Source organism: Phallusia mammillata, chromosome 2 (assembly GCF_965637545.1).
Source record: "Phallusia mammillata chromosome 2, kaPhaMamm4.hap1.1, whole genome shotgun sequence".
NCBI lineage: Eukaryota > Metazoa > Chordata > Ascidiacea > Phlebobranchia > Ascidiidae > Phallusia > Phallusia mammillata.
In genome coordinates this window covers 3254761-3282187 of record NC_137253.1, presented here as the reverse complement: position 1 = coordinate 3282187, position 27427 = coordinate 3254761, and the positions used below count along the sequence as shown (strand labels likewise).

The 27427-nt window shown below is 36.5% G+C and overlaps 1 protein-coding gene, 1 long non-coding RNA gene and 1 pseudogene across 3 annotated transcripts; 2 read left to right on the top strand and 1 right to left on the bottom strand.

The window, feature by feature from the left end:
* LOC145212396 (uncharacterized) overlaps positions 1 to 27427 on the top strand; it is a 182923-nt pseudogene that overhangs the window by 99082 nt on the left and 56414 nt on the right.
* Positions 225 to 2035, bottom strand: LOC145213905 (uncharacterized). 2 transcript variants are annotated; one of them, XR_013856917.1, is made up of 4 exons: positions 1952 to 2035; positions 1165 to 1315; positions 982 to 1086; positions 225 to 566 (listed from the first exon to the last, which is right to left on the bottom strand). It is a non-coding gene; the product is annotated as an uncharacterized LOC145213905 (long non-coding RNA). The 2 variants fall into 2 exon arrangements; XR_013856916.1 differs by having other exon boundaries at positions 982 to 1315.
* Positions 7359 to 26576, top strand: LOC145212146 (uncharacterized). Its single transcript, XM_080080187.1, has 32 exons — positions 7359 to 7376; positions 7774 to 7943; positions 8015 to 8871; positions 9074 to 9178; positions 9329 to 9501; positions 9596 to 9701; positions 9767 to 9865; positions 10223 to 10378; positions 10822 to 10899; positions 11207 to 11305; positions 11471 to 11557; positions 11962 to 12060; positions 12572 to 12787; positions 13470 to 13685; positions 14558 to 14644; positions 15273 to 15371; positions 16249 to 16347; positions 17260 to 17540; positions 18001 to 18150; positions 18732 to 18881; positions 19304 to 19404; positions 19474 to 19665; positions 19996 to 20234; positions 21752 to 21865; positions 22085 to 22201; positions 22529 to 22809; positions 23221 to 23370; positions 23891 to 24040; positions 24177 to 24277; positions 24349 to 24531; positions 24853 to 25085; positions 25799 to 26576. The coding sequence occupies exons 1-32, from the start codon at positions 7359 to 7361 to the stop codon at positions 25858 to 25860; spliced, it is 5268 nt and encodes a 1755-aa protein (XP_079936313.1). The 3' UTR covers positions 25861 to 26576.

Sequence of the window (27427 nt, the reverse complement as noted above, 5' to 3'; positions counted from 1 at the left end):
CGCATTTCGTCACTATTGGCACTTGGCCCAAAGTGGGTGATAGTTAATTGCATTTTGCTGTAATTATCGAGTCGGGTTCACTTTTTTGAAAACGGATTATTAAAATAGACTAAAAGATGAGTCAATGAGGCGAATTTAAAGAAAATAATGGGCCCGAAAAGATTTCAAATATTGTATTCAAGTTAGCGCATTTCGTCACTATTGGCACTAGGCCCAAAGTGGGTGATAGTTAATTGCATTTTGCTGTAATTATCGAGTCGCGTTCACTTTTTTGAAAACGGATTATTAAAATAGACTAAAAGATGAGTCAATGAGGCGAATTTAAAGAAAATAATGGGCCCGAAAAGATTTCAAAAATTCTATTAAATTTAGCGTATTTTGTCAATATTTCGATTTGGCCAAAACGTTCTTTGCGCATCCTTCCGTGACGTTCTCTCGTTTCGCATTCCTTTTTTCGTTTTTATTCTGGCAGAATGACAATGGTACATTCCTCTGTGAGCAGCAAATGTCGTTCAGTGATTTCAGTGATTCCTTAAATTAGTTGGTAGTTGTATACAAAGATAGGACTGTGAGAGAAAAAGCGTAACAGTAAGTTTTCAAGTAAGCATTCAAAGCTTAACAAAGAAAGCAGTATTTATGACATTCCATGCACATACCGAGAATTAAAATAGACACAAACAATTAAATTCAAGTCAGAATGAATCCCCTCACAGACTGTTATGAAATAAATGTATTAAATAAACAACAGGTGTAAAAAATAGGTCATTGCTAAACATCAGTAACTCAAATTAATGTCAAATTAACTAATTATGTATGTTCAATTTAAGTCATGGTACACACAAAACTTCTCAGAACCACAAAACATGAACCATAGAATCTATAAAAGAACATAATACATGTAGTTTTGGCATTGGAATGTTAAGTGAATAGTGCTTTTGATTTGTATTTTGCACAGGATAAGGAGAAAAATGAAATACAAACCTGCAAACAGTCATGGTGGCTTTTTTAACCCAATCACATCTGCTATTCAGTGATTATTATCAAAACAGCATACCATTATGTTCAGCCCAGCTCTCTAGTGTGATACTAAAAGGCAAAAGTTTTAAATAAACATTCACAAATTAACAGCTATATCAATGTAAAAACACAAAAACTTATATATACCTAATTTGTTCCAACATGTCCATTTTGGAAGTTTAATCCCATACAAAGATAGTACATTTGGCCAATTTAAGCTTTTTCTCTGGTAAGTGGGGCATTGTCATGTAATCCATAATCTGGGTTATTCCCTCACTGAGTGGTAATGTTGTTGGTGCTGTTTAAGAGAAACAACATAATATTACATTGAGTAGACATACTCTATATATTCAATCTGCTATGGTCCAAAATTAAATGCAGAGAACTTTAGCAGATTTAAACCAAATAAAACTACAAAGAAGTGATATTCAGCTTATTACAAGATGAAAAATAAATGTCTAATATCAGCAAATTATATTCTGGAAATAGGAAGTACAGATTTAAGTATGTGAACAATTTAATGAAGTATGAAAATAACAGCAAGGATCTGTTTGGAACATAATACGGAATGGATCAACTAATCAAAGTGTTAGACTGACAATTTGACACATTTTTATGCATTTTTTATGTTGTAAAATCCTGGAAAATAAACAGTTTACATTTTCAAACTTTTAAGGATCAGGTTTAACACATTTAATAAAACCTAAACAACACACTGAACAAACCATGTAGCAGAGAGGATAACTGTTAAAAATAGAATGAGTGGATTCGATTAAGCTGACAAATGCCAGTAATTTTTAGAAATTCGCAAATACCTTGTATGCACTTTAAGTATTACATCACAATCAAACAGTGCATATGTGTGACATCACAATTGTGTGATTAAAGAATTAGCTACGATGAGTTGTAGCTGTAATTGTAAAAATTGTATTACCTGCCAACACAAGTATTTCCCTGAGCAACACTTTAATAAAATAGAACATTTTTTTCTGATTGGTTCTTGCAAAAGTCTTTTCATTTGCAACTTATTATCAGTGAAGACTGCAAACATCCCATGAGGGAACGGGCACAGTCACGCATTTTCACTAAAGGGACGGATGTGGTACTTTTTGCATTAATTCGTTTTTGTTCGGCCATTAGGTTTGCCTTCCATCAACACAAAATACTTTCTTTTGCACAAAATAACACAAAAACATAGTAGAAGGGTTAATATTTTTATTGGGACGATTACCTTTGCTTACATCGGATACCGCTTGTGCGAAATAGGTCGAAAGTGCGCCACATTAATTACACAAGCACCAGTCCAGCTGTTGGAAAAGCTATCATCCCAATATGTGTTCAATAACATGACTTGCGAAAAATGACTGTTCGGTTGAGACATTAGGGGCAATAAGGATTCGAAAAAGTTTGTTAGATTTTTTGATATAGTTGTTGTTGTTTACCATCGTTTTTTAACCGGGTGTAATCAAGCCATGTTGCACAACGCAGATGCGCGGCCTTTAATACTATTTGATTCTCTCTCAAACAAGATTTTAACCTTTTAAGTCGCATTTCTCCTTACCAGGTGCAGCTAATGCGTTTTATAATCCTGTCAAGTTCGTTTTACTGTTAATAATACAACATATAACCATGACGTGCCATATAACTATGATGTATTATACTTTATTTGTTGCATACGTAAACAAAATACAATACAGCCCACAAAGTAGCGGCAAAGTTTCGGATTTTTTATTGATATGTTGCATAGTAACGAACTGTAGTTGTTGTAGCGGACAACTTATAACCACAAAAATTACCAACATGCAAAATCAATGATACAGCCTATAGTGCGTAGAACGAATAATTAAGGTTAGAGTATAAAAATCACCGATTGGCAACAGCTTTTAAGTTTGTAGCAGTCAGCACACAGCAAACAAACTAACCGCAGAATCACTCAGATTGATACAAACACTTGCCCCATGTTAATAATAGCGTTTTTATCGTTGTGAGACGATACTTGAATCCCTAGGCTCTGCTGGATACCCGCACTGATCTCTATAAACACTGGATTGCGCTACTCCGTTGAACGGTTGGGTGATTTCTGAAGCAAATTGAAGCGTAATGGGGGCTGAAAAGGAAGCCCCAAAAATGCATTGCGGGCAATGGGGGAGAGTGGAAAAATGACGATAATTTTTATTTTAGGCATTTGTGTAGCGATTTTTTAAGACATGATTTGTAGATTAATAGGACGCATGTATTCCAGTGTGTAATAACCAATAAATATGCGTAGATTGATTGTGATGTGTATTAGTGTTTGTGTACTGGGAATACATTATTCAGTTAATGTTGAAATAAATTATTATTAAGTGGTAATAAATGTTTTATTGTGGAATATAAGTTGTTTACATGCATTTATTAATATTTAAGACACAAATCCAACAAGGATGGCTATTTTCTTCACACAAGACGATGTGATACTTTATTTAGCATCACCTTGTGCTGATCCAAACTGCTGTTTTTGATTGTCAGCAAAATCTTGGAGCTAAAATATGAAAAGTTTTTTAAAGTTTAAAATATTTAAAAGTTTTTTTTGTAGTAGGTTCAACATTATTTTGCTTTTATGTTATAAACCATGAATCTAGTAAGCTCACAATTAGCTCATTTAATCTAGCCTTTTCAGTTTGCAAACAACATGTGTTGAATAAATTTTTTCTAATGTTGTGAATTCTCAAACAACAAACTCTTAACAAAATTCTAATATCTCAAAGGGATACATGTGCATATAAATGCATTTAAGACTTTATAGCAGTTAGGGTGGACAAGTTTAACTACCCAAATGAATTGCCTATTTATGTACTATTCCAGTCAGAATCATAAAATATTGTTTTTATTCTTTTTAATATGCAATTTTCTGCAAAAACACACCTGCACACCAATTATCACCAACATTTAAATTCTTGCTAAATAGGACTGAAGGCAACAAATACACCAGACAAGTTCATACAGATATCCTGTATTTTTTGTCAGATGATCACCATTGTAACAGATGGTGCATTCACAAAATAAAAAAAACAACAACTCAAAGTAGTTTAAGTTCAAAATGTGCAGAATATCATGTTACAGGCAGTGTCAGAAATAATTACAAAACATACACAGTGGAAGTAGAACAGTATACACACAAAAAATGTTTAATCTGATTCCAACCCTTCTGTAGTGTATTTGTTGTCGAAAAAATGCTGAATTGTAATCTTGCAGTGTCATAAAGCTTGAGGGTTTGGGAGGAGACTGAAACATTCCAGTGGAATTTTACCAAAGACAATAAAGGTAGCTTATTGGAGAAATATAAACCCTATTATGTCTGAAATGTTTGGAAACAAATAAATGTAAAATGGAATTGCAAAACTTCATAATATCACCATGGCAAGATAATAAACACCCAAACTAAATGCACTCAATCGAGAGAAAAAAGTCAAATAGTGTTAAAATCAAGGATGGCAGTACGGTACGGTACGTATTCGATTGATCGTACCACGTACCTCGTTACGTAGAGCGTACCGTACCACCGTACCGTACCAAATGTCAAAAATCGAGACGTACCGTACCACCTCGAGTACGGTACGAAAATTTGCGTACCGTACCTTCAAATAAACCAATCGGGATTAAGTTGGATACATTTTATGACATGCACTTAATGGAGAGGTGTCTAAACTCACAGAGTTGCCTTCGACTTAAGTTTCAATTGAAACCAAAAATAAGGACAATCTAAAAAATCTAATTTTCATACGAAACGAAACAAACGTTTTTGAACAAATGCAGTTAACTATCAAGTAGTTAACTATTAAGTTGCCGCAAGATAACCTAACTTGCGGCAAGTTAGCTGACTTGCAACGCTAAATTGCTGCAAGTTAGCTATGTTTCGCTGCAGGTTAGCTATCTTGCAGCAACTTAATTTATTCGTCAACGGCGCCCCATACATAGCTATCACATGTCATATTTTTTTGCCCAGGAACAATCTGTTCCAGCAACTCCTTGTTCGTAGAAAATACTTCGTTCATCTCACAACAGCTCAGGTCTAGGTTTGCTTTTACTTGTAGCAGGGATTTGACTAGTAATCGTGGAAAATAAGACAAAATAAGGACGTAAGTCAAAAATAAGAACATTTCTTAGAAATAAGGACAATGAACTTTTTTAAGACATCGCCCTTCAAAATAAGGACAAATTTTAGAAAATAGGGGCGATATGGCAACCATAACTCAAGCTACCCCACTACAACCAGCTTATTCGAAAGGGTTGATGTGTTTTCTACGATGGGCTCGTGCAGAGACAATGTATTATTTTCAACATCATGTTTCTTAAAATCATTGCTACGAAAGAGACAACAACACTGTACCTAGCTTTTTTTAACTTACATGAAAATCAATTACAAATGCCGAGTTGATCTCAGTTTTTGTCATGTGCGCGTTTTTGTAACCCTCCTATTGCATAGCGTCAGCCCGTAAGCACAATATATTTAGCAGTGACGTCATAAACTTTTTTAGACTTAGCACTATTTTGGTACAAGGACATTGTGATAAAATCATATAATAAACAACTTAAATTCCAGTTTTGAACAATTTTGATATTATCTGCAAATAGTAATGATGCAAAAATGACCGTTTGATCAACATTTATTAAGCGTACCAGTACGGAGGTACGGTACGCTTTTGGTACGGTGGTACGCTCTAGTGAAGGACCGTACCACGTACCGTACCAGGACCTAAGCTTTCTTTGCGTACCGTACCTACGTACCGTACTTTTTGATGAAATTTGCTGCGTACCGTACCGTACTATCGTACCGTACCGTACTGCCATCCTTGGTTAAAATAGTTGAAATATTAGTTTAGGTTTTGTGATTTTAATTAAAACGTTATTCCACATGTTGGTCAGAATTTCCTGAAGTTTGATAACAGTCAAAAACAGCAGTTTGGATTAGCACAATGTAATGTGTGTGAAGGAAGTAGCCATCTTGTTGAATTCATATCTAAAATACTTAAAAAAGCACGAAAACTACTTATATTGCACAATAAAACATTTATTTCCACTTAATAATGATTTAATTTAACACTCACTTAATAACGTATATCCAGTACACCTACACTAATACACATCACAGTCAATCTACGCATATTTATTGGTTATTACACACTCGAAAAAAAAATCGCTGTACAAATGCTTAAAACAAAAATTATCGTCATTTTTCCACTCTTTCCCCATTGTCCGCAATGCATTTTTGGGGCTTCCTTTTCAGCCGCCATTACGCTTCAATTTGCTTCAACCGTGACGGCCAGTAGCGCAATCCAGTGTTTATAGAGATCAGTGGTCTCAAGGGACGGATTCCGTAATTTTTGCATTGCTTTGCTCCAATGTTTGGTTCGCTTCAAACGAACAAAGTAGAAAAACTTTGTCCATAACACAACAAAGTAGAAGGTTTAAATTTTTACTGGGACCTGAAAATCCACCGTTTGGGTAAAATAACAATTGCTTTCAAGCAAAAGAGGACTGCAGGTAGCGCCTGTATTAAATCAACTTTGATAATCTTCATCTCCTCAAAATCTCGTTTGTTGTGGTGTTAATGTCACCCAGCTTACAGTTTTGTTTTGTTTCACGTAACAAAAGCAATTTTGGGATGACATGGACAAAACCTGATTGTCCCGTTACAAAAAAATGAGGTTTTCATTGCTGTTTTTTCAATCCGTCTTCAACAGACAAAAAGCTAGTTATCGCAGAACCTAATCGACATTTCGGAAATATATGTGGGCAACGAGAACTTTAATTATACGCCACATAACACTGTTTCTAGGCATTAAAATATTCCAGAACCCATGCGTGCACAAACACTGCAGAAATAGCCTGCACTTTGTTAATTTTTGAAATTGCTTCATGTGTTCGCTCCTGATAAATTAGATTTTGTGGCTTGCGAAAGCCAAGTTAACGTAGCTGACAATTCAAGGACACAGTGCGACAGGAATTATGAGATTATATTCCCGTGTCATGACGGCAGAAAGCAAACAATACATTAGAACTTTGCCATTGTTTTGTACCTGTCATGTTTTCTGTTTAGGCATCACTTACAACCAACAGCAGTCAGCTGTGGATTCCTGAAACAAAAGAAGTTTTTGGTTTTAGATTTCCAATTCTGAACCAGCACCTGTTATTCAGCAACACACAGTCATATGTTACTATTGTTTATGGAATAGCAGAGCACTACTAGCATTCTGTGTCGTTTAAACTCTGTTGCATTGAAAGCTTAATGAGTTTTTGTTTTGTTTTTGATTTTACAGAATAGTTTGTAAACTTTTGTAATGTGACAATAGCAATTAAACATGACAAGCACAACTGACGTAAGTTACTACTATCTGTTTTTTGACTAAATGCAGAAGAAAACTAACAAAGTGTGATTATCACATTCACACTAGCCTTATGTTAAGTGCGTTAATTAAAAGTTTCTCGCGCTTGACAATTGTTTGGAGTTAAGGTGATTTTGCAACATTATTGTTATTCGAGAGACTGCATTTGGTAATATGAGATCAAAATGCAGTTATAGCTGTAAAACATAAGATAGTAGTTGCATTCTACATGTAAACTGATATTTCGCCCCATCTTTGGAAATCTATCGTGTCAGGATAGTGTTTCTGCCGTGGTTTTAATTTACTATAGTTTGGCCCATGTGGCAAGTAACGCACAAAATGTCATCTTTGCTGTTAGTTACGGTTTGTGATTAAACAATTTTGACCACAGCTACCTGAGTTTAAGCCGAAGGACATCATATGCGATCCCGAGAAGTTCGTCGCTGGGTCGGGTGGTTTCGGAGACGTTGTATATGGCTACCATAAACTGAAGCAAGAGATCGTTGCTATCAAAGTGTTCACTGTAGCCAGTGACAAGGATCGAAAACCTTTGGTGAAAAGGTATGCTGTCCTATTTACTACAGAAGAGTGAGTAAGAACTTTACTAGAAAATATACCTCTGATTTTAACAGAATACATGAAGAAATGCAGCATTTGGAGAAAGCAAACCATCAAAATATCGTCCGGGTCCTTGGCTATGTTAAATGGCCATTTACAATGGGAATTGTGATGGAATACTACAAAGGCGGAGACCTTAACAGTCTCCTTTTCAACCGACACATTCCTTTGGGATTTGGCCTGCGTCTTCGAATTTTATCCGAAATATCAAAAGGAATTCAGTTCTGCCACAATCTACCTGACAAACGTTTGCTGCATTTGGACTTGAAACCGGGAAACGTTTTTCTCAATGAAGAGCTCCACTGCAAAATTGGCGACTTCGGCGGGGCAGAGCTGGCAACTTTGACTGGCCAAGCACCTGCAGATTCTTCAGCAAGAAGCACGAAGGAGAAAGCACAATACACGCCCCAGTACACAGCTCCCGAAAAACTGCAGGATAAAACAATGAAGCCCAGGAAAGAATTCGACGTGTATTCATTTGCTATTTTGATATACGAAGTCCTCACGCGTAATTCTGCCTATCCAAGTGTAAATTTAACAGATTTAATAAATGCTATTATAAAAGGAAAAAGACCAGACTGTGGCAAAATACGCAAACTGATGGAAACTTTGAAGAGCGAAGAGAAGAAAATGGTCTCAGAATTGGAAAAACTGATGAAACGATGCTGGGATCAAAAACCTACTAAACGTCCCAACATGAATGAAGTAACACGCATTCTAAATCAATTGCTTGCCAAGCAAAAATCCGCTCATCTACTTTCACAAGCCACAAAAGCTCTAAAGGAAATGGACCTAGATGAACAGTCAACGTTCAATGAGGACGAGTGCGTTCAACTTCACCAGTTTTCATCTAGAGCCAGAGCATTTATCGGTAAATTTGAAACGACAGTTTCAATAATGATTCAAAACCATCAACAGCAAGGCTGACGATTATTGTCTTTTTTAACTATAAAACAGTGAAACCAATGGACATACATTTCATTGGTTTAAACAGAATCAATCGGTTTTATATGACGTTAATCCGAAAATACTTTTTCAAGAAAACCGACTTAAAACAACCGTTTTGCATTTAGACCCATCGACCCTTCAAATTCTCAAACAAACCACCAAACCAGCAAGAACCGAAGAAAACTGGTCTACTCTAACAACAGACGCCAAGACATTACCGCGAGATTCGGGTAAAGTAGATGAATTCATATTTGCATTTGTGTTCGTTGTTTGTGTTACAACAAGGAAGTTGGTAAAGAAAAACGTTTTTGTCGCCACCATTCAGTCTTAAATGTACAAACAGCTTTGATTTGAAGCAAACTTACAATGAAATTTCGTAGATCCAACGGCAGATCAAAGCATCGAAGATTTTCCGCATAAACAAGACAAGAGGCGTTTTACTCTCATTACCACTCCACACGACGGTGCTTACGTTATTGTTGATTGCTTGTTGTTGGTAATGGCTTACAAAGAAACTTACATATACAGCAGTTATAACCTTGAATCTGAATTGGTGATAAATTTTTCTTACCAATCACCATCTGTTAACAATAGCTTTAACAGTTTTAGAACTAATTAATAAACGTAACAATGAAAGACTTACACAGTTGAAATATAAACTTTCAGATTTGACAGCTAGATCAACCATAGAAGAGCTTCCGCATACGTCACAGGAAGGTATTTCCCATGAGAATAGTTCCTTTCCAGTTCAAGGTAACGTGATTTTAGATTTTTGATGTTGCATTTTATTAGTGAAATAACAACAATATATTGTTAAGGAAAAACAAACTTCGCCCAGAATCCACAGATGTTTGAAATTGCTAAACATCAGACAGAAGCGGTAAAAGAAAGAAAAGGGGCAACACCATTTACATCAGGTAAGCCATGCTCTCAAAAACCCAATGAAAACGAAGTAATGACTTTACTTAAAAGTGAAATAAACGCAAAATGGTTGCTCTATATATAAACAGTTGCTCGTTGAAATTGCTATCCAATATCGGAAACTAATTTCTAGCTGGTGTAAATGTTAGTTTTGTTTATCAGCTCGACTTTAGTTTCACCTTTTGACTTTTCACTTTTGTTGAAATTCACGACCCTGTTGATCCTTGTAACCTGATAACGGGTCGGTTTGCTGTACACGCAATTATTTTATGAGGTTGACAGCCTTGAAACCCGAACAGCTTAATTCTTCATTGAATGCTGTTACATTGCAAAAACTATGTGTCAATTTTCAGATTCAACCAAAACGCTTAAAAGCACTGAAAAACCTCCACTTCATGTACACGATAAGCTTCCCGTTAAAACAAAGGCAACTGAAATCCAACACAAAAGCAAAGAAACTTTTCAACGATCGGCAAAGGTTGTTCCGCCCTCAGTGGAGTCAAAACCAGGTAAATGAATCGAGACCTTTATGTGTAGTTTCCGCCCGCACTGATCAGCCATCATAACTTATAATAAATTTGAACAATGTAATTAATGCTGAGTTAAGCATAATTGGACCAACCCTTCATGCAGACCAGCGCTCACGGCACACTCATATATATATCGTAGGACACCAGGCACACTGAAGCTTTGAAGGCGTTACATCGAATCAAACCGAACTTCCAGCTTTGTCACTTAGCTGGGACTAGGCCAGAAGCACCTGCTAGTTGGAATAGGCTAGTACCTGTTAGGAATAGGCCAGTACATAGCTAGGAATAGGTCAGAAGTACCTGTTAGTTGTTTAATGTCAGTTTCGTAAATTTTGGTGATTTCTTCATTAAATTATAAAGCTATGTGTTCTTTCACCAAGCGAGATAAACTTAAACTCAATTCAAATACGGTAAATTTTCAGACGTGAACGAAACTTTCAATGAGAGGCTGAAACAATCAACCAAAGCAGCAATCGACCTGTCAAGAGAGGGGAACCCAGGTACTTATGTGGCAATTCGTACATTGTTTAAAAAGCAAAAAACCTGCATTATCGATAAATTTGTGTGTTTTGTTAATTGAGCATTAAGTTCGTGTACAGGGACCTTTAATAGACCGTTAACTTAAAACTGTCCCTAATAAACGAGATACTAAAACGACACGCTTCGATGCACATGAAGGTTCAAGTAAAATAAGTGTCTGTTTTTGTTAAAACCATTGTGTATGTACACATTAATGACATTTGCTATTATATAACTGTTCTTTGCTAGTTAAGCCTTCTTAGTAACGACAAACAATTTGCTAATTAGGTGGTGCAAAACTTAACCCGAAACCACAGACAGGCGAAACGTTGAAACGTCCAACTAAACCCACAGAAAAAAGGCAAGACTTGCCTCCTTGGGCATCAGGTATTACCTCGCTTAAGATGCAAATCAAACGTAAATGCCTCATCTTAAAAGTGTCAACTCGACTCAAACTAATTGCAACGTTATAGTGTTAGATCATTAAATTAGTTTGAGGGATCTTTTCGCCATAGTGCATTAGAAAATTATAAAACAAATGATGTTTTTTAGATTTTACTGCACGCAAGGTCCCGATAAAACTTCGTTATACGACACAATGGAGTGGTTCTGACAATTCCGACCCCACGGCACCGTCAGGTAATGTGCAGTTACAGTTGTTTGTTTATTCCTAAATGTTGAGAATAACATTGAACTGTCAAGCCAATAAATGACATGTAGACTGCAGACATTGCACACCACTGTTTCGACCTGTAAGGTCTCGTCAGTGCAGCTGGTGACAAGAGATCAGCCGTATTGTCTAGTGTAGCCAGAATGAGACTTTATATGTTGAAATAATGTGCAATTTCAACAATACAACGATAAAATAACAAAATAAATGGGTGCAAATGTTGAGGCAAAAAACGCCTTTGAGCAATCTACAAGCCACAGAAACATTGAAAACTGCATTTAAACTCCAATCCCACATAAAGGTGACATAATTAAGTTTTTTTTAACGGTGACTGTCAGCAGAAACTTAATACTGACAACCCCTTTTTTTCCAGGAACAAAAACAATTGCCAAGGAAAAAAAATTATTCGATTCGACTAAAAATCAGAGCAGTGCGAAAGATGAGAAAATAGATGCGATCGATTTAACGTCAGGTAAAGTGGTTTGTCCAAAAAAGTGTTCACAGGCCGCATGTGGTTTAAAACTTCCTGAGTTAAAGCATGATCATAATACAAACCCCAGGTTTTCCTAAAACAATCCAAAATATACAAGCAGTAACATTTTCGGGATCACCAGCATTAACAAGTAAACATTGCGAGATAATGCAACACGTGCCAATCAAATACAAGCAGCAATCTGATATCGCTATCAAATATTTTTTTTGATATCCCAACTGAACGTCTGCTTCACCTTATTTAATTTGCGGCTTTGTGAGTTTTGACTTTCATTGTTGTAAATTCCCGGCCATGCTGTCCTTTGTAACCCAGGGATCGGTTTTCTGTTCACGCCGTTCCCTTCGTAAGGTTGAAAGGTTTAACTTACAAGTCTGAAACAAAAGCGCTGCGTCATTCTTGTTTGCTACATTGTAAAAGTGTTTTTCACAGTCACCATCGCGTTTTTTCTGTTTTATACACATCTGTTTAATTGCTGGTGTGACATTTATAGATTTAACTAAAACACGTGAAAGCACCAAAAACCTTACACATACGTCACAACTGGGGATGGCCAAAGACCTAAAGGCTTCAGATTTTCAACGTTTAAGAGACGATCGGGGTTTGACTTCGAAAAGTAAAGGCGCCATTTATGACGTCACTGTCCAGGGCAAAACCAACGTAACCTCAACACAGATGACGAAAACACCTTTGAAAGAGTCAACACCAGGTCAGTGATACGGAAATATAACCTACATTTATCCAGGATTTTTGAACGTGTTATACAGGAAGAACTCTAAATACAAATGAAAATATGGCTTTATTCCTCCCAAAAAGTGAGTTTTTATAACCCGACTTGTTTATATAAGAGGACCGCGGGCCGGATAAGTTGGTTGGCGGACGTACGTTTCCGACCCATTGGAGTAATGCACGTCTACAAAAAATACTTTTTGAAATATTATGAATTATGATCAAATGTTTTTGTATCGATTTCTACCCAAACGTAAGAGCTCACGCATTGCTTTCTTTCTGTTAACGATTTAGTGTTTTAAATGGGTGCAAATGTTGAGGTAAACTAGGTCTACGAGCAAGCTGCGTATCTAAAATTTCTCATTGTATCCCAACTTAACGTTGGTTTCACCTTATTCAATTTGTGAGTTTTGACTGGCATTGTTGTAAATTTCCAACCGTGTTGTTCCTTGTAACCGACCTGGGATCGGTTTTCTGTACAAACCATCTCGTTGTAAGGTTGAAAGGTGTAACTTACAAGTCTGGAACAAAACCACTGTGTATTCTGTTTTGCTATTTTGCAAAGATGTTTTGCACAATTAACATCGCGATTCTGAAATATACATTGTGTGTTTGTTGTTTCTTTACACATAGTTGTTTGACATTTGATTTAACATTTATAGATTTAACAGAAACGCGTAAAAGCACCAAAACCTTTACACATACGTCACCACTGGGATTGACCCAAGACCTAAAGGCTCCTGGTTTCCAACGTTTAAGAGACGAACGGGGTTTGACTTCGGAAAGCAAAAGTGCCACTGATAACGTCGCAGTTCGAGGCAAAACCAGTATAACCTCAACACAGCCGACGAAGAGACTCCAAAAAGAGTCAACACCGGGTCCGTAATACGGAAATATAAAAGTTATCCAGTTGTTTTTAGATAAAGTCCTGTGGTGCGTTCAAATCTAGATGTTGGCTAGATTTTTATATGACATGCTTTGAAGATCGGCTTCATTTTAATAGCGTATTATGATTTATTATAGAAAAAGCGACGCTACGCGAACTATCGATTTTGTTTGAATGAGAGTTCAAAATCAACTTTGTAAAACTGCAAAACTTTTTGATGATCAAGAGATTTTAAACACAAGCCAAAGCTACGATTTACGCCCTGCTTTTATTTGTCCACTTTTTAAATGCGGCAGGCCAAATCCAAGATCAGGAAATTAACAGTGGATCGCAATGGGTAGTTATTAATAATGCGAAGCCATTTACTGTATATTATCTCAAATTTAAATCAATTTATGAGTACTTGAAACACAGCTAGAATAAAGTTATTTGTATTCACTTGTTATCGACACAAGCGCTGAGACAAAGGACATCATACATGCCTTTCTAACAGGGCTGTATACCGGATGATTTTGCTTGTCGGGCGATTTGTGTATTTTGAAATTATATCAAATGGTTACAACGGATTTCCAAAGTATTGCATCAATAAGATTTCTACAAAAGCGTTTGAGTTTACTCATATATTGCTATAATTCTGTTGAAAGTTTTTGTATTTTTTGATCCAACCAATATGCTAAAAACAACGCGAAACTTAAATGATATTTTCCAGAAATAAATGCACACAAAGTTCGCCCCAAAACAGGGGTGATCAGTTGGGTTGCAAATCTTGATCCGAAGTTTAGCTGAAAGCTACTTGCAAACCACCTAAAAAGCACCGGCGTATAACTAGAGAACCGCTGATCTTAACGAACACTGGCTTTTCAGATTTGGCGTCAAATAAAGCCACCAAGGAGCTTCCACCCACGTCACAGAGAGCAGTTTCCGGTTATATATCTCCAAATCCACCTCAAGGTGACATATATTTTTTTTCCTTGTTCCTGGCTGCTGACAAAAAAAAACTTAAATTAGGCGTCGCAAACCAATCCGCCCCAAAGAAAAATTATTTGACTAGCGGTCACTTTACAGGCTACTCTCTTGTACATGAAATAACACAAAAGCTATTTCGTGTTTCTGTGTGCCCATGGTACAGCTTTCGTGAAGAACAATTAAGATCTAAGTTAGAAGATTATTAAAGTATTATAAGATGACATACTGTATCGAATAGGCTAGGGTTCAAAGCGAAAACAGCATATTCGACTGTTTTGCCAACTAAATTCGGCCGAATTTATCAAAACATTTGCGACGTCACGCGAAGTCGTACTCTACGTTTTTGACATGAAACATAAGATTTACCGCCAGGCAAACAGTGATGTTACTATAGTATACTAACATGGTAGTCCAGCTCCTCTTTTCCTCCCGTTTCTTTTGTTATCCTGCTTATTTTGGTTACGCATGACTGACACTGCACGTCGCCTAAAGTTTTGTGCGATGTGGTAAACAAAGCCGACACATCATTAAATAAAACGTAAACAAGCGTAATATTTTCTTTAGTCTGACTTGCTCATACACTAGTTAGTTTTTCAAACACAATTACTTTAAGATGAGAACAAACCTTCACGGGAAGAGCAGTTGATTCAGAAATTTCTTGAACATCACGAAGCAAAATCGACAATACTGGAACTTACGAAGCTGCTCAAAAGTGAGTTTCTTAAAAAACGATTAGTCAGTCTGCAAACTTTATCTGGAGGCTAATTACACATTTGTTCTAGCCGGCCAACATTTGTTCTAGAATAACAGGATAGTTTGTGAAAAAAACTATTTTGGCCAAAATGATACGCAATTCCGAAACATGCATCCGAGAAAGTCGATCAACATTCAAATGATCTAAAAGTCGGTTCGGTGTCTCACTAGGAGTTGTGGACCTGCAATTAGGGCCTGAAACCCGATCCGATCCGAACCTGACCTTGAATATTAAATCTATTAAATTAAATCAAGCCCGAAAGTCGGTGAAAATTCAGCAAAAATGATGCTAAGTGTGAAGTCAGGTCCGAATCAAGCCCGAGTATAAAAACTTAGCCCGAACCCGAATCACACTTTTCAACTCCGGTGCACTAACAAGCTGCAACTGGTAAAAAACATCACAAAGTGTAATTAAGATATTTGCTGTTTAGATCCAAGTGGGATTTGTAAAACTAGAATGCACCAAATCGGCTAAATAGGGTTCTAACAGGAACCGAATATTCGACAGTTTTGCCAAATAAATTCGGCCGAATCAATTGAAACATTGACGACGTCACGCGAAGTCGTACGCTACGCTTTTGAAATGAAACATAAGTTTTACCACCGTGCAAACAATTGTGTAACACAACAGAATAGTTGTATTTTATTATCATTACAGTTCTGTGGATGTAAGGTTGCCTCTGTCATGGTTGTCAGCCTGGTAATGAGTTACTGATTTTGTCTGTGGGCAAAATGATATTGTTTATTAATGATACTCGTTTTTACACTGTTAATTTTTGTGCAATTTAAATAATTCTGGAGTGAATAGTTAGCCTCAAAAAACATTTTGTTTTAAGATGAGAACAAATGTCCACGTGAAGAGAAGTTGATTCAAAAATTCCTTGAACATGACGAAGCAAAATCGACAATACTGGAACTTACGAAGCTGCTCAAAAGTGAGTTTGTTAAAAAACGATTAGTCAGTCTGCAAACTTTATCTGGAGGCTAATTACGTTTTACATTTGTTCTAGCCGGCCAACATTTGTTCTAAAATAAAACGATAGTTTCGTATTTTTAACATGTCACTTGCGTTATCCGCGGTGTATTATAAGCTGTACAGGCCTCAAAATGTACGCGTTATTTTACTATCTAACGCTTTAAAAACGGTCATTTTTGTACTTTTATACTCTTTCGAACACCAGTTTCGTATATTAGCTGGGCATTAACATGAAAATATAATGCTCAGATCAAATTGTGAGCACTGAGCATCAAAACAGCGATGCTCGGTACCGTGTACAGGGGTCTGGCTCGGCTCGGTCCATCTCTAGAGTGGGGAGAACGCCTATATGCGTTATACTCACAATTAGTCTACCATCGAGCTTCCTGTTATATTGCAAGTCAGATTAATTATTTTTTTATTCGACTTTTACGGCTTGCAGTGATTTGGTGAGCTTATTAGTTCTACTCATCGGGTACCACTGGGTTGGAGCAATGTCACTCAAAATATTTGCTCAGGGAAACACAAGCGATCGAAATAGGATTAGAACACACAAACTTAATAAAAATAGACCGAGTGGTGGGCGCGGTCTTGTGCTTAAGTCAGAGTTGTAAATCGGACCTTTCAGGCCTTAACTGTCTTCTCACAAACGATTCGGGTACAGGCCGGGTTTGGGGCTTGTACTTTCGGGTACGGGATCCAATTTCAGGCTCGTTTACAACTCTGGCGAGAAACTGAAGCAGTATTGCTCTACAACATTGTGGAACCTGTTGAGTAGAGAGAAATGAATCAAATATAACTGATTCAACAGGCTTGCAATAAAATAAGAAGCTTAAGACACAATATCGACGCAGTAATTTTGTTTTTTAAGGTCAACGCAATTACACTGCAGAGGATATGAGAGCAATCGCCAAAAAGCACGTGAAAGACCAAGAATATTGCAAAGCACTGTTGTTCTTTGCAATCGCAAGAAATTTTTACGGGGAACATCAGATTCAGAAAGAGGAAGGCAATCAGGCATCGAGTGTCCAAGATCACAATGTAAAGTCTCATACACCACCACCTGCAGCCAGTGTAAAGGTTTCTACACATTTGGAAGAAAAAGTTTCGTGTTCCTCTCGCTCAACTCGGTCAAAAGTAACATCTCAACAGGTTTGTGCCTATCCATCGCCCTTGTTTTGCTTTTAAAACAATGATTTCCAACCTATTTTGAAAAATTCTTCACTTCACAAAAAATAATTTCATTCCTACCCAATAGACTGCATAGCAGATGTTACACCATACCAAGATAAAATTAGGCCTTTTATTAACTTCACAGGTTATATTCCCAGAGCTGTAATGTCTATTTACAAACCACATGTAGATAAAATAAATGCCTCCCTGAAGTTTAAGAATATGCTCCCTTGAGACGAATTCATACCCGGTTAGGAACCACTGCAAAATGTATTTGAATAGGGGTACCATACATAAACACACACTGTACCTCTTTTCGGCAACGTTTACTCAATATTTTTTTATGGTGCACTTTTATGCTGTGATGCAGTTTGGTTGAAGAGTGCCGAAATTTGAGTAATATTACTGTTTTCAACTTTTGTTATCCTTTCGCATGCAGAGATATTTCGTTCACATCGATTCACAACGCGTGGGTGCGAAAGGTGGAACGCTAAGAGCGGGTTGCTGTCAAGTTAAAATCCCTGAAGGTGCTTGTGATGATGAGGTGGAAATTGTAATCACTTCACAATATGGATCCTCAAACGGAAAGGTCTTCACCTAAAACTAGAATTTATGTTAAAAAACAACAGACACAATTGGTTTATGTTTAGTTTTTTGATTTGTTTTTTATTTGGCCAAGAAAAAGTACAGGGCTAGATTTGAATTGGATGGCTAAACATATGTTGTATAACCGTGGGAAAGGTAATGAAGAGTAGAGTACAATACGTTACTACAGCGAGGCAAAGAGGTTATTGCAGATAATGTTACATGTTAGCGTGATAAAAGTTTGTACATGTGTGAAAAAACGCGATTTTCAATAAGAAAATTAAAAGGAAGGTTCAGTTTGTTCAAAAAGCTCTCGCGAACCTCACATTTACTATTTTTTGTCATGTTATGTTTAGATTTTTTTTATTATTTTTTCATGGGTCCCCATTACTGGCTTATTCATAGTCAATGTGTCCGTAATTCTTAAACTGTGTGTCGTAACACAAAAAGAACAACTGGGGATCAAGGGTGGCAAAACATCTAGTTTCTCGGTGAACCCCATGATCAAAATAGGAAAAACACAGTGGTATATACGTACTATCTCTAATCACTAAACTTTAATGTTTAATAATTTTATTATTTAAGGTTTCGCCGTTAGACATTGAGAATGGTTTTGTTGCCCGACTCACTTCGATTTTGAAATGTGAACCAGAAGGTTTCAAGTTTAGGAAACCAAAAGAAATCACACTCCCTACATGTTACCGGAATGTCAAAGAATTTCCTGTTTCTGTCGCAGTAAGTGCTGAAAACGACAGTCAAGGACAAGCACAGCTTTGCCTTTGTATATTTCTACCAAATTATGTCTCTGCTGCTTAGGTTATTGGTGGAGCTATTAACGTGCGAACTTAATATCTAATGTATACGGAATTTTGTGATTTTAGTTCTTACTTTTACAGCTCCACCGATTTAAATATTTATTTTTTAATTCAAACAGACGAGTAATAACTAAAACAATTAAGTGCTGTTTACCAGTAAAAATATCATACGCTGCTGTTTATACTCACCTGTGATTCGGTAAATACTTTAAATTAGCTTAAAAGGTATTTCTTAAACCAACGTATAACCCATGACATACAGGTCTGCCTCCAAAAGTTTCAAAACGGTGTGCGTTTCCTGTTAACCTATCGTTCTATAGCTATCAACCATGTATTGCGCAGATTTGTGACAAAACCAACAGTTCTACCTGGGAGGTTCTGACGCAATGCCTAATGGACCAAACAACTCAATCATTCACCTTCCAAACTGACCACTTTAGCATGTATGTTCTCATACTGTTATGTTTATGCATTCTAGTAATTATTTCAAATTCCAAAATTATTGTTCAAAGCTTTGACGGAATCTGCACTGCTGGCGATTTTGTCGATTTAATGAAAGAGACGGCAATCACCTTGGAAGTTTCTTCTTATGAGGAAGACATCGTATCCGAAATTGTGACTCATGTGTTTGTTTGTGACAACATTGAGTCAACGAAAAATGAGAAGCCCCTTAATTCAGCTTTGGATATGATCGTGCTACTGCGGTTAGTTCTAAGGTTAAAAACTGTGGTGTTTTGTTGAAACATGTTTTCCAGCAGCCTAAATAATTCTGAATAACAAGTTCTGACAAATATGGCTTTGCATCATTGCGGTAGCATTTATAGTGGACTGACGTTACCAAATAAATATTACGCAAAAAATGCCAAGCAAAATTTCATAAAATAAAAAAAAACAGGTAAAATAAATCACGCATACTATGGTTTGTAATTCCCCAAACATGCACTTCCATAGACGGCTATGTATTGGTTTATTTATATTTTTGTAAGTTTGTACATGCAAAATCACCGGTCTTATGTAAGTAAAACCCAATACAGAAACCAAAAACAAGATGTCCACATCCGAGTAAGTGCTGAAAACACAGTAGCAAACCCTGATGAACATATTGCTACACTGGAGAGCATCAGAGATTCGTGGCAGTTTTGCCTGACAAGGACGGACGGCGAAAACTGGAAACAAGGGATTAAGGAGATCAAACTGGAGATCAGTTTTAACAATCCAAATCTACGGGATATCGTCAAGTCTGTTTTCTTGGAGAAACGTCACTTGGGCATAAGTAAAAGTTTTTGCTTGTTAGGGGTCCCGTTTCCGTGACACATATTGTTTTTGTCCGTATTTTTTTCTTTTTTCTGTCCAACGCTGGTTTGTTATACGCGTTTGGTCAAGAAAGCGTGCTTTAAATTTATTCAAATTTACACAGATGTTAATTATTTATCCATATTTATTCCTCTTAAAGTTTGACCCAAAATGATCCAAGGGTTCAACAACAGGTCCCCAAAACGTAATTTCTTTAAAACAGCTGTACTGACCTAAGTACATGATCTAGGAGTTTCATGCTTTGTTGGTTGGTGCAATGTAAGCTATTCTAAATATTCTAACTTTTTATTGGATTTACCCATTTTGCACCCCTTTAACCCCGAAATAATTGGCTTCACTTTTTCCAGTCCCTTAGGTCAGAAATGCAAGCCCGTTTTATATTTGCTAAAAGTTAAATTTTTAGGAAAAAAATGTTTGCAGTGGGTTACTCATTTGGTGATCAAAATTTCGGCCCAATGGCCTAATGGTTGTCGTTACAGCCCATAATATGTGTACACTGGAAAGCCCAAGGGAGTAATTCACTGGTTTACAATTGCGGCAAATTAATGCATAGCGGGAAATCGCAACTGAACGCGTGGACGGACGTTTTAAGAGGCAGTCTTTTTGATTAGTAGACATCAGCGCAGTAATGCTATGTGGTTTTATTACGTTAGCACGCGTATTTTCAGCTTAGGCCAAAGTTTTGTATCTTAGAAGTGATTAAAACGATATTTCGGTTTTGTACATTTCAGGCAAACGTTGTTGATTAACATGAAGGTAAAAACCTACATGTTTTCTAAAGATCCAATAAAAAGTTATTAAACGGTAATTGACAAGTTGGCCGTCTTATGACGACTGAAGGTCAACTTGTAGGAAACGCAGAACACAGTTGAGAATGATTTTTTTGTCACAACGTAGCTTCTTTAATTTTTACACATATACTCCAGAAACAATACGTAAGTCAAATATATATTGAGAGAAACATTATTGTTAATTACTAAGGACTGTGTGCTATTTAAAACCATGTCAAAAGATTTTTAAACGGTCGTTCGGCAACTACACCGCAATAGGCTACTGAAGAACAATAAATTTATGTGACAATAATGATGCAAAAAGAATACGGACATGCAAAATAAATACTTTGGGTTAGTGCTTTCTAATAATTTGTCCTTAAGAATTTTAAAAATAACCGCAAGATTTTCTTTCCGTAAATCCGCACAAACACGCGTGTGGGGACCCATTCGTTTTTGTTTGCAAAAACAATCATATTTGTAAATCAAATGATGTGTATATTAAATTGGTGAATATGATATAGAATATATAAAATGAAAGTATATTAGAAAGCCACCTTTCTAACTTCATCCGTATTGCATTCGAAACAAGCCCTTTATGCTAAATATCTACGTGCACTAATAAACCATTGTACAACTGATAAACACATACAACAATACAGTTTAAGTGTTTCACGGCTGTTTTTATCAATTTTTGTATCTTCAGGTGAATATAATAATATAAGCCTGAATGAGACGATTCAAAATTTTATTAATTTTCTAACAAGGAAATATGACGAAGCAAAAGCAGTTGATCAGGAACTATTTGAATTTCTTAAAAGTAAGTTTAAGTTCGATGTGAGGTACAATTTAGAACCTTTTTTTTTGACCAAATTCTGTTAACATAGCAATGCTGTTGCATTTCCACAATGCTAACTGTTCACAATAACTTTAACTAATAACTACTTTTTTTAGAAACAAAGATACTAATAACGACAACCAGAACATATTATTAGTGAACGCAAAGAAAACAACTATTTGCATACTCACTTACTTTCAGATGAAAACAAACGTTTACTTGAAGACCAGCTGATTCAGAAATACCATAACAGTTTAAAAGAAAAAAACTATAAAGAAGCGTCATTGATAAGACAGAAATTCACAAAGTTACTCAAACGTGAGTTTACAAAAAAAAATAATCTAACATTTTGTGGATTGTCTTTAACCGCCTTGTATTTACACGGTTATAGGGTATAATTTTGTCTTAACCGCATTGCGTTCCATAGAGCAAGAAACCTAAGACAGCATACACATTGTTAGCATTCAAAGTTGCCCCTACACTGGGTACAAAAAAACGTAAACAAACAAAACGTTTCCCCTGAAGTGTTTATTGCAACGATGTAGTTGGAAGTCATTTAAATGTATTTTAGTTAAAGTGCAATGATTTATATATGGCTGTGCAACTCTGGATACAAGATCGACACGATAATTTTACTTTTTCAAGGTCAACGCAAATTTACTGCAGCTGATGTAAGGGAAATCGCCAAAACGCACATGGATCAACGGGAATATCGCAAAGCACTGCTGTTCTTCAAAATTGCTAGTAATTTTAACGGTGAACAACAGATTCAGAAAAAGGAAGGCAATGACGTATCAAGTATCCAAGACCAGGATGTAAAGTCTCATACACCACCACCTGCAACCAGTGTAAAAGTTTCTACACATTTGGAAGAAATAGTTTCAGTTTTCTTTCGCTCAACTGGGTCAAAAGTAACATCTCAACAGGTCGGTATTTACACGCAAACCTGAGGTTGGTTAACTTGTGGATAATTACCCCCGAAGAGGGGTCATTGCAGGGGTTAGTTATTTACATAGAAATAGATCTTTCTTTTACTTTATCCTTATGTGACGTGATCATTGGCTATTTAGTTTTATGATAAAATGGTGAATAAAACTCAATTTGTTGTTCTATTAGCAGGGGTAATAACAATTAGAACAACTGCTATGAAAGTTATACAAAATGTAAAGTGGCTTTTTTATTATATTGGTTTGTACCATGTAAAAACATGCACATACACTGTAGCTCTCTACTGCAACGTTACCTATTCACAACTGCAGCATTTTCGTGTACCTCTATGCTTTGGCGGTTGAAAGCGTTGAAATAAGTTTTTAACCTATTTTATCTTGTTCAAACAGAACTATATCTATCACACCGATTCGCAACGCGTGGGTTTGGAAGGAGGAACGCTAAGAGCGGGTGGCTGTCAAGTTAAAATTCCCCAAGGTGCTTGTGATGATGAGGTGCAAATTGTAATCACTTCCAAGTATGGATCCACAAACCGAAAGGTCTTAAAACTACAACTTTTAAATAACAATCAGTCGCATCAGTCTAACTTAAAAAAAATTATAAGTATATAATTTGTATGAACTATATAAAAGTATGTGTATAAACTATATTTTGTAACGTAAATGCGTCAAAAACTTACTACTCAACTCTACCCCTCTTTAGCTTGTAAATTAATAATTCGGCTCTTTGTGTCACCTATCCAAATTTAGCTCAATGTGAAGCTGCATTGAGGTATGGTGTTAGTAGCTCTACCCAATATAAAGCCGAGAAATATCCGAGTTCATGTCCCATTTCATGTTTTAAGACTTACAACAAAATGTGTATGTGCATGACACCAAAGAAAGTCTCGTCCATCGTATTAGAGTAACAAATTAATTTCAAAACACTTTTAAGCAAGCCCTGGGTAGGGAATAAATGTTTAATTTCTATGGCCACAAGCTTAACAAGTTTAAAAACCACAGCTCTATGTTGCATCTATGGTTTTTAAGTCCTCAAAGAAAAATAATTGTATTTTTTAAGACTTCGTTATTCGGCGTTGACAATCCCATCGTTGACCGACTCACTCCGATGTTGAAATGTGAGCCAGAAGGTTTCAAGTTTCGGAAACCTATAGAAATCATACTCCCTACCTGCTACCGGAATGTCGAAGCATCTCCTGTTGCCGTAAAAGTAAGTTAACTTGTTATTGAGTGATTGAGTTTTGTTTGTCCTGGCAAGGCATTTTTAACTATTTTCACAAACTGTTATAATAATCATAATTGAACTCATAAACAACTTATTCAAGTTGTCTTCCTATTTGGCCAAGATTCGCCACAAAACAAACGATTCCGACTGGGAAGTTCTGACACAATGCTTGATGGACCAAACCACCCGATCATTCACCTTCAAAACCGACCACTTTAGCATGTATGGCATTACACACTGTTCAGTATAATACGAAAAGGTTTACATTACCAATTGAAACAATTTGTATATAGCTATGACGTTGTCGGAAAGTTTTTTGGTCTGATGAAAGAGACGGCAATCATCCTGGCAGTTTCTCCTTGCGAAGAAGACATCGTATCCGAAATCATCGCACATGTGTTTATTTGCGACAACATTGAGTCAGCAAAAGATGTGACGTCGCTTAACCTGGTTTTTGACAAGATTATTCTGTTGGGGTTAGTACTTAAATCAAAAACTGTGTTTTGTTAAAACGTATTTAGCATTAGCCTGTAATACGTAGTCTGGTGAGGGTCTTTTCGTTGTTAATGGTAAAATATTTGAAGATGAAGTATTTAAAATTAGCCTACAATCACCGACCACAGCAACCCAAGATGTTATTATGAAGCACAAATCAACATCTCTTGCATTATACTGCATGGATACCGTCGTCTAGTGGTCACTCCCTCATTTATATGAAAGAATTTGGTTTGAATCGAAACTTTAACTAAACTTATCCAACAACATAGATCATTTTCTTTGTAATTTTCTAAATGCAGAAACCAAAGACAAGATGTTCAAATCCAAGTTAGTGCTGGAAACGCGGTAGCAAACCCTGATGAACATATTGCTATACTGGAGGGCATCAGAGATTCCTGGCAGTTTCGCCTGAGAAGGACGGACGGCGAAAACTGGAAACACGGATTTAAGGAGATAAAACTGGAGATCAGGTTTAAGAATCCAAATCTACGAGATATCGTCAAGTCTCTTTTCTTAGAGAATCGTCACTTAAGTAAGTAAAAGTCTTTGCTTGTTTTGAAAACTGTGAACTTGTCCAGTTAAAAGTCAGCATTAAGAAAACATTGCACAATTGTACAAAACGCAACACATCTCAGTTTGTTGTTACTGATATATCGTTGTAACTCGTGTTGTCTTAATTCACAAAATAAAGTTTGTATATCACACTTTAAAGCAGGGGTGGGCAACCTGCGGCCCGCGGGCCGCATGCGGCCCTTCATTAAAGGTTGTGCGGCCCGCAGAGACGCTTGGATTTCAAAAGTACTGGCAAACGATTTCAATTATTACATATTTTTGAGCTGATTAATGCGCCTGATGCTAGTTTTCTGCGATCTGTCAATATGTGGTTAGAATCAAATACGAATTATACTTGTAGTTAAGCATATTTGGTAAGAAACAAAGCAAAATCACTTTGTGTTATGCTCATGTGCGGCCCTCGATCCAATTTTGACATTTATAATTGGCCCTTCAGTAAAAAAGGTTGCCCACCCCTGCTTTAAAGCATCTCAGTCACATCGACCAGCACATCAGTATTTTTCTAGCCTTCATTAAAACATAATTTTGTTTCGTTTTAAACTTGCTAAGTTGATGTCTAACTTGAGTTCTGTCTTGGGTATCCCCTCTAGTTTGCAACACAAAATTACCGATGCATTCATAAGTTTTTGATAAGTTTATGCCCATGTGATGAACTTTAATTTCTATCTCTAGCTCCAACTGGACCGATTCAAGTAACAAACATTGATGCGAGAAACGGTTCGGTGATTTTTTAGAAGAAATGGTCTCCACGAAACGATATTCCATAATGGCGGAATTTCGAAATACGTTTGCAATTGCGGCTTCTTTCAACCAACTACGAACTATTGTTGCTACTCATATTCCCCTAACGCACGCTGCACTCAACAAAGCATTTTAAACAAACAGTTAAAGTTATAAATGGCAAACTGATAAAGTGTATATGATCAGAGAGTTGGTTGACGCAAGTGTGTGAGGCACCCGTGTTTTAAAAATGCAGAAATAGACAACGAGCCACAGATTGCTTGTTGGTTTGTTTGTTTCATTTCAATCCTCGGTGGGCTGGCAACGCCTGAATGCGTTGTGCTAAAACTAGTCCGCCGTCGGGCAGCCTGTATCTTTTTTCAAGTCCGGCGAATGATTAGCCACTGCGTTGAAGCGATGTCTCTCAAGTTTCTTGGTCAGGGAAACACGGGCCTCTAAAATTGAACTTGAGAGTTTGTGCTCGAACAAACATTTTACCCATCCGAGTATCAACAAATTAGCAACACGTTTCAAAGCAGCATGGCAGTCATATGAAAAGTGTGTTGTAAACGCTGTCCAGGGTAACAAAACGACTCTGAGGTCACATTCATGTCACGTTATCGACGTTCATTGGCGACGTTCAACGATTTTCAGTGTTATACGCTAAAGATCTTGTTTATCAGTAAAATGTTTTATTTTTGCTTGTCGTCATGTCACACTTCAGCACATATTGTATTGTAGCTATATTGTAGTTTTGCATTTTTTTTTCAGCAAAAGTGTTTTTTTATTCGTTTTTTGACTATTTATACATATTGTATTGTAGCTATTGTAGCTATATTGTAAAAATGTGTGTTGTCATGCAGATTTTGTTTCCCCTTTTTTCTATTTGTCAATTTGAAATATGAATATTCAGACTCCGTTGAAATCGTTTGTACTTTACATAATTGAAGTCATAAAAATTACCCATATTGAAGTTTTGCATTATTTTCAGCAAGAGTGTTTTTTATTACTATTTATCGTTTAAATGGCACTCAAGTGCACAATAGTAACCTCCACATTCTGTTACCATAAGCCTTCTAAATTTCACCAACAACCAAATAAGGCCATACAACAACAGAACTTTTGAAACAATAGGTAGACATCCGTTGCAACGTAAAAAGTCATTTTTTTAAACAGTTGTTTTTCAAAATCCACTACCGGTTTAAACAAACCTAAAACGTTATCTTTGGGTGCAGTTAAGTGCAAGTAAAGTCTATTAAATTTTTTTTTTTTGAAAAAAATCGCAAGTAATACAATAGCTGAACATACACAAAAACACTGAAACTTTCGAAACTCGCACACAAAGGGTTCACCGCAATATTGATAAATGGCGTAAAGAGCACAGGCGCGCCAGACAATTTTCCACAGAATTTGGTTTTAAATATTTTTGCTTAACAACAGAACGGCGCAGTGAGGTTGAGGTATAGTTGGTCGAATTTCCAAAGAAATGTCATAATGCAATGTCCGAACGAGCATACAACAACTTTGTCATTGTTTTGCTGCCGATCATCGTCATGCAACTGGGGCTTGCGGTAACAAAAG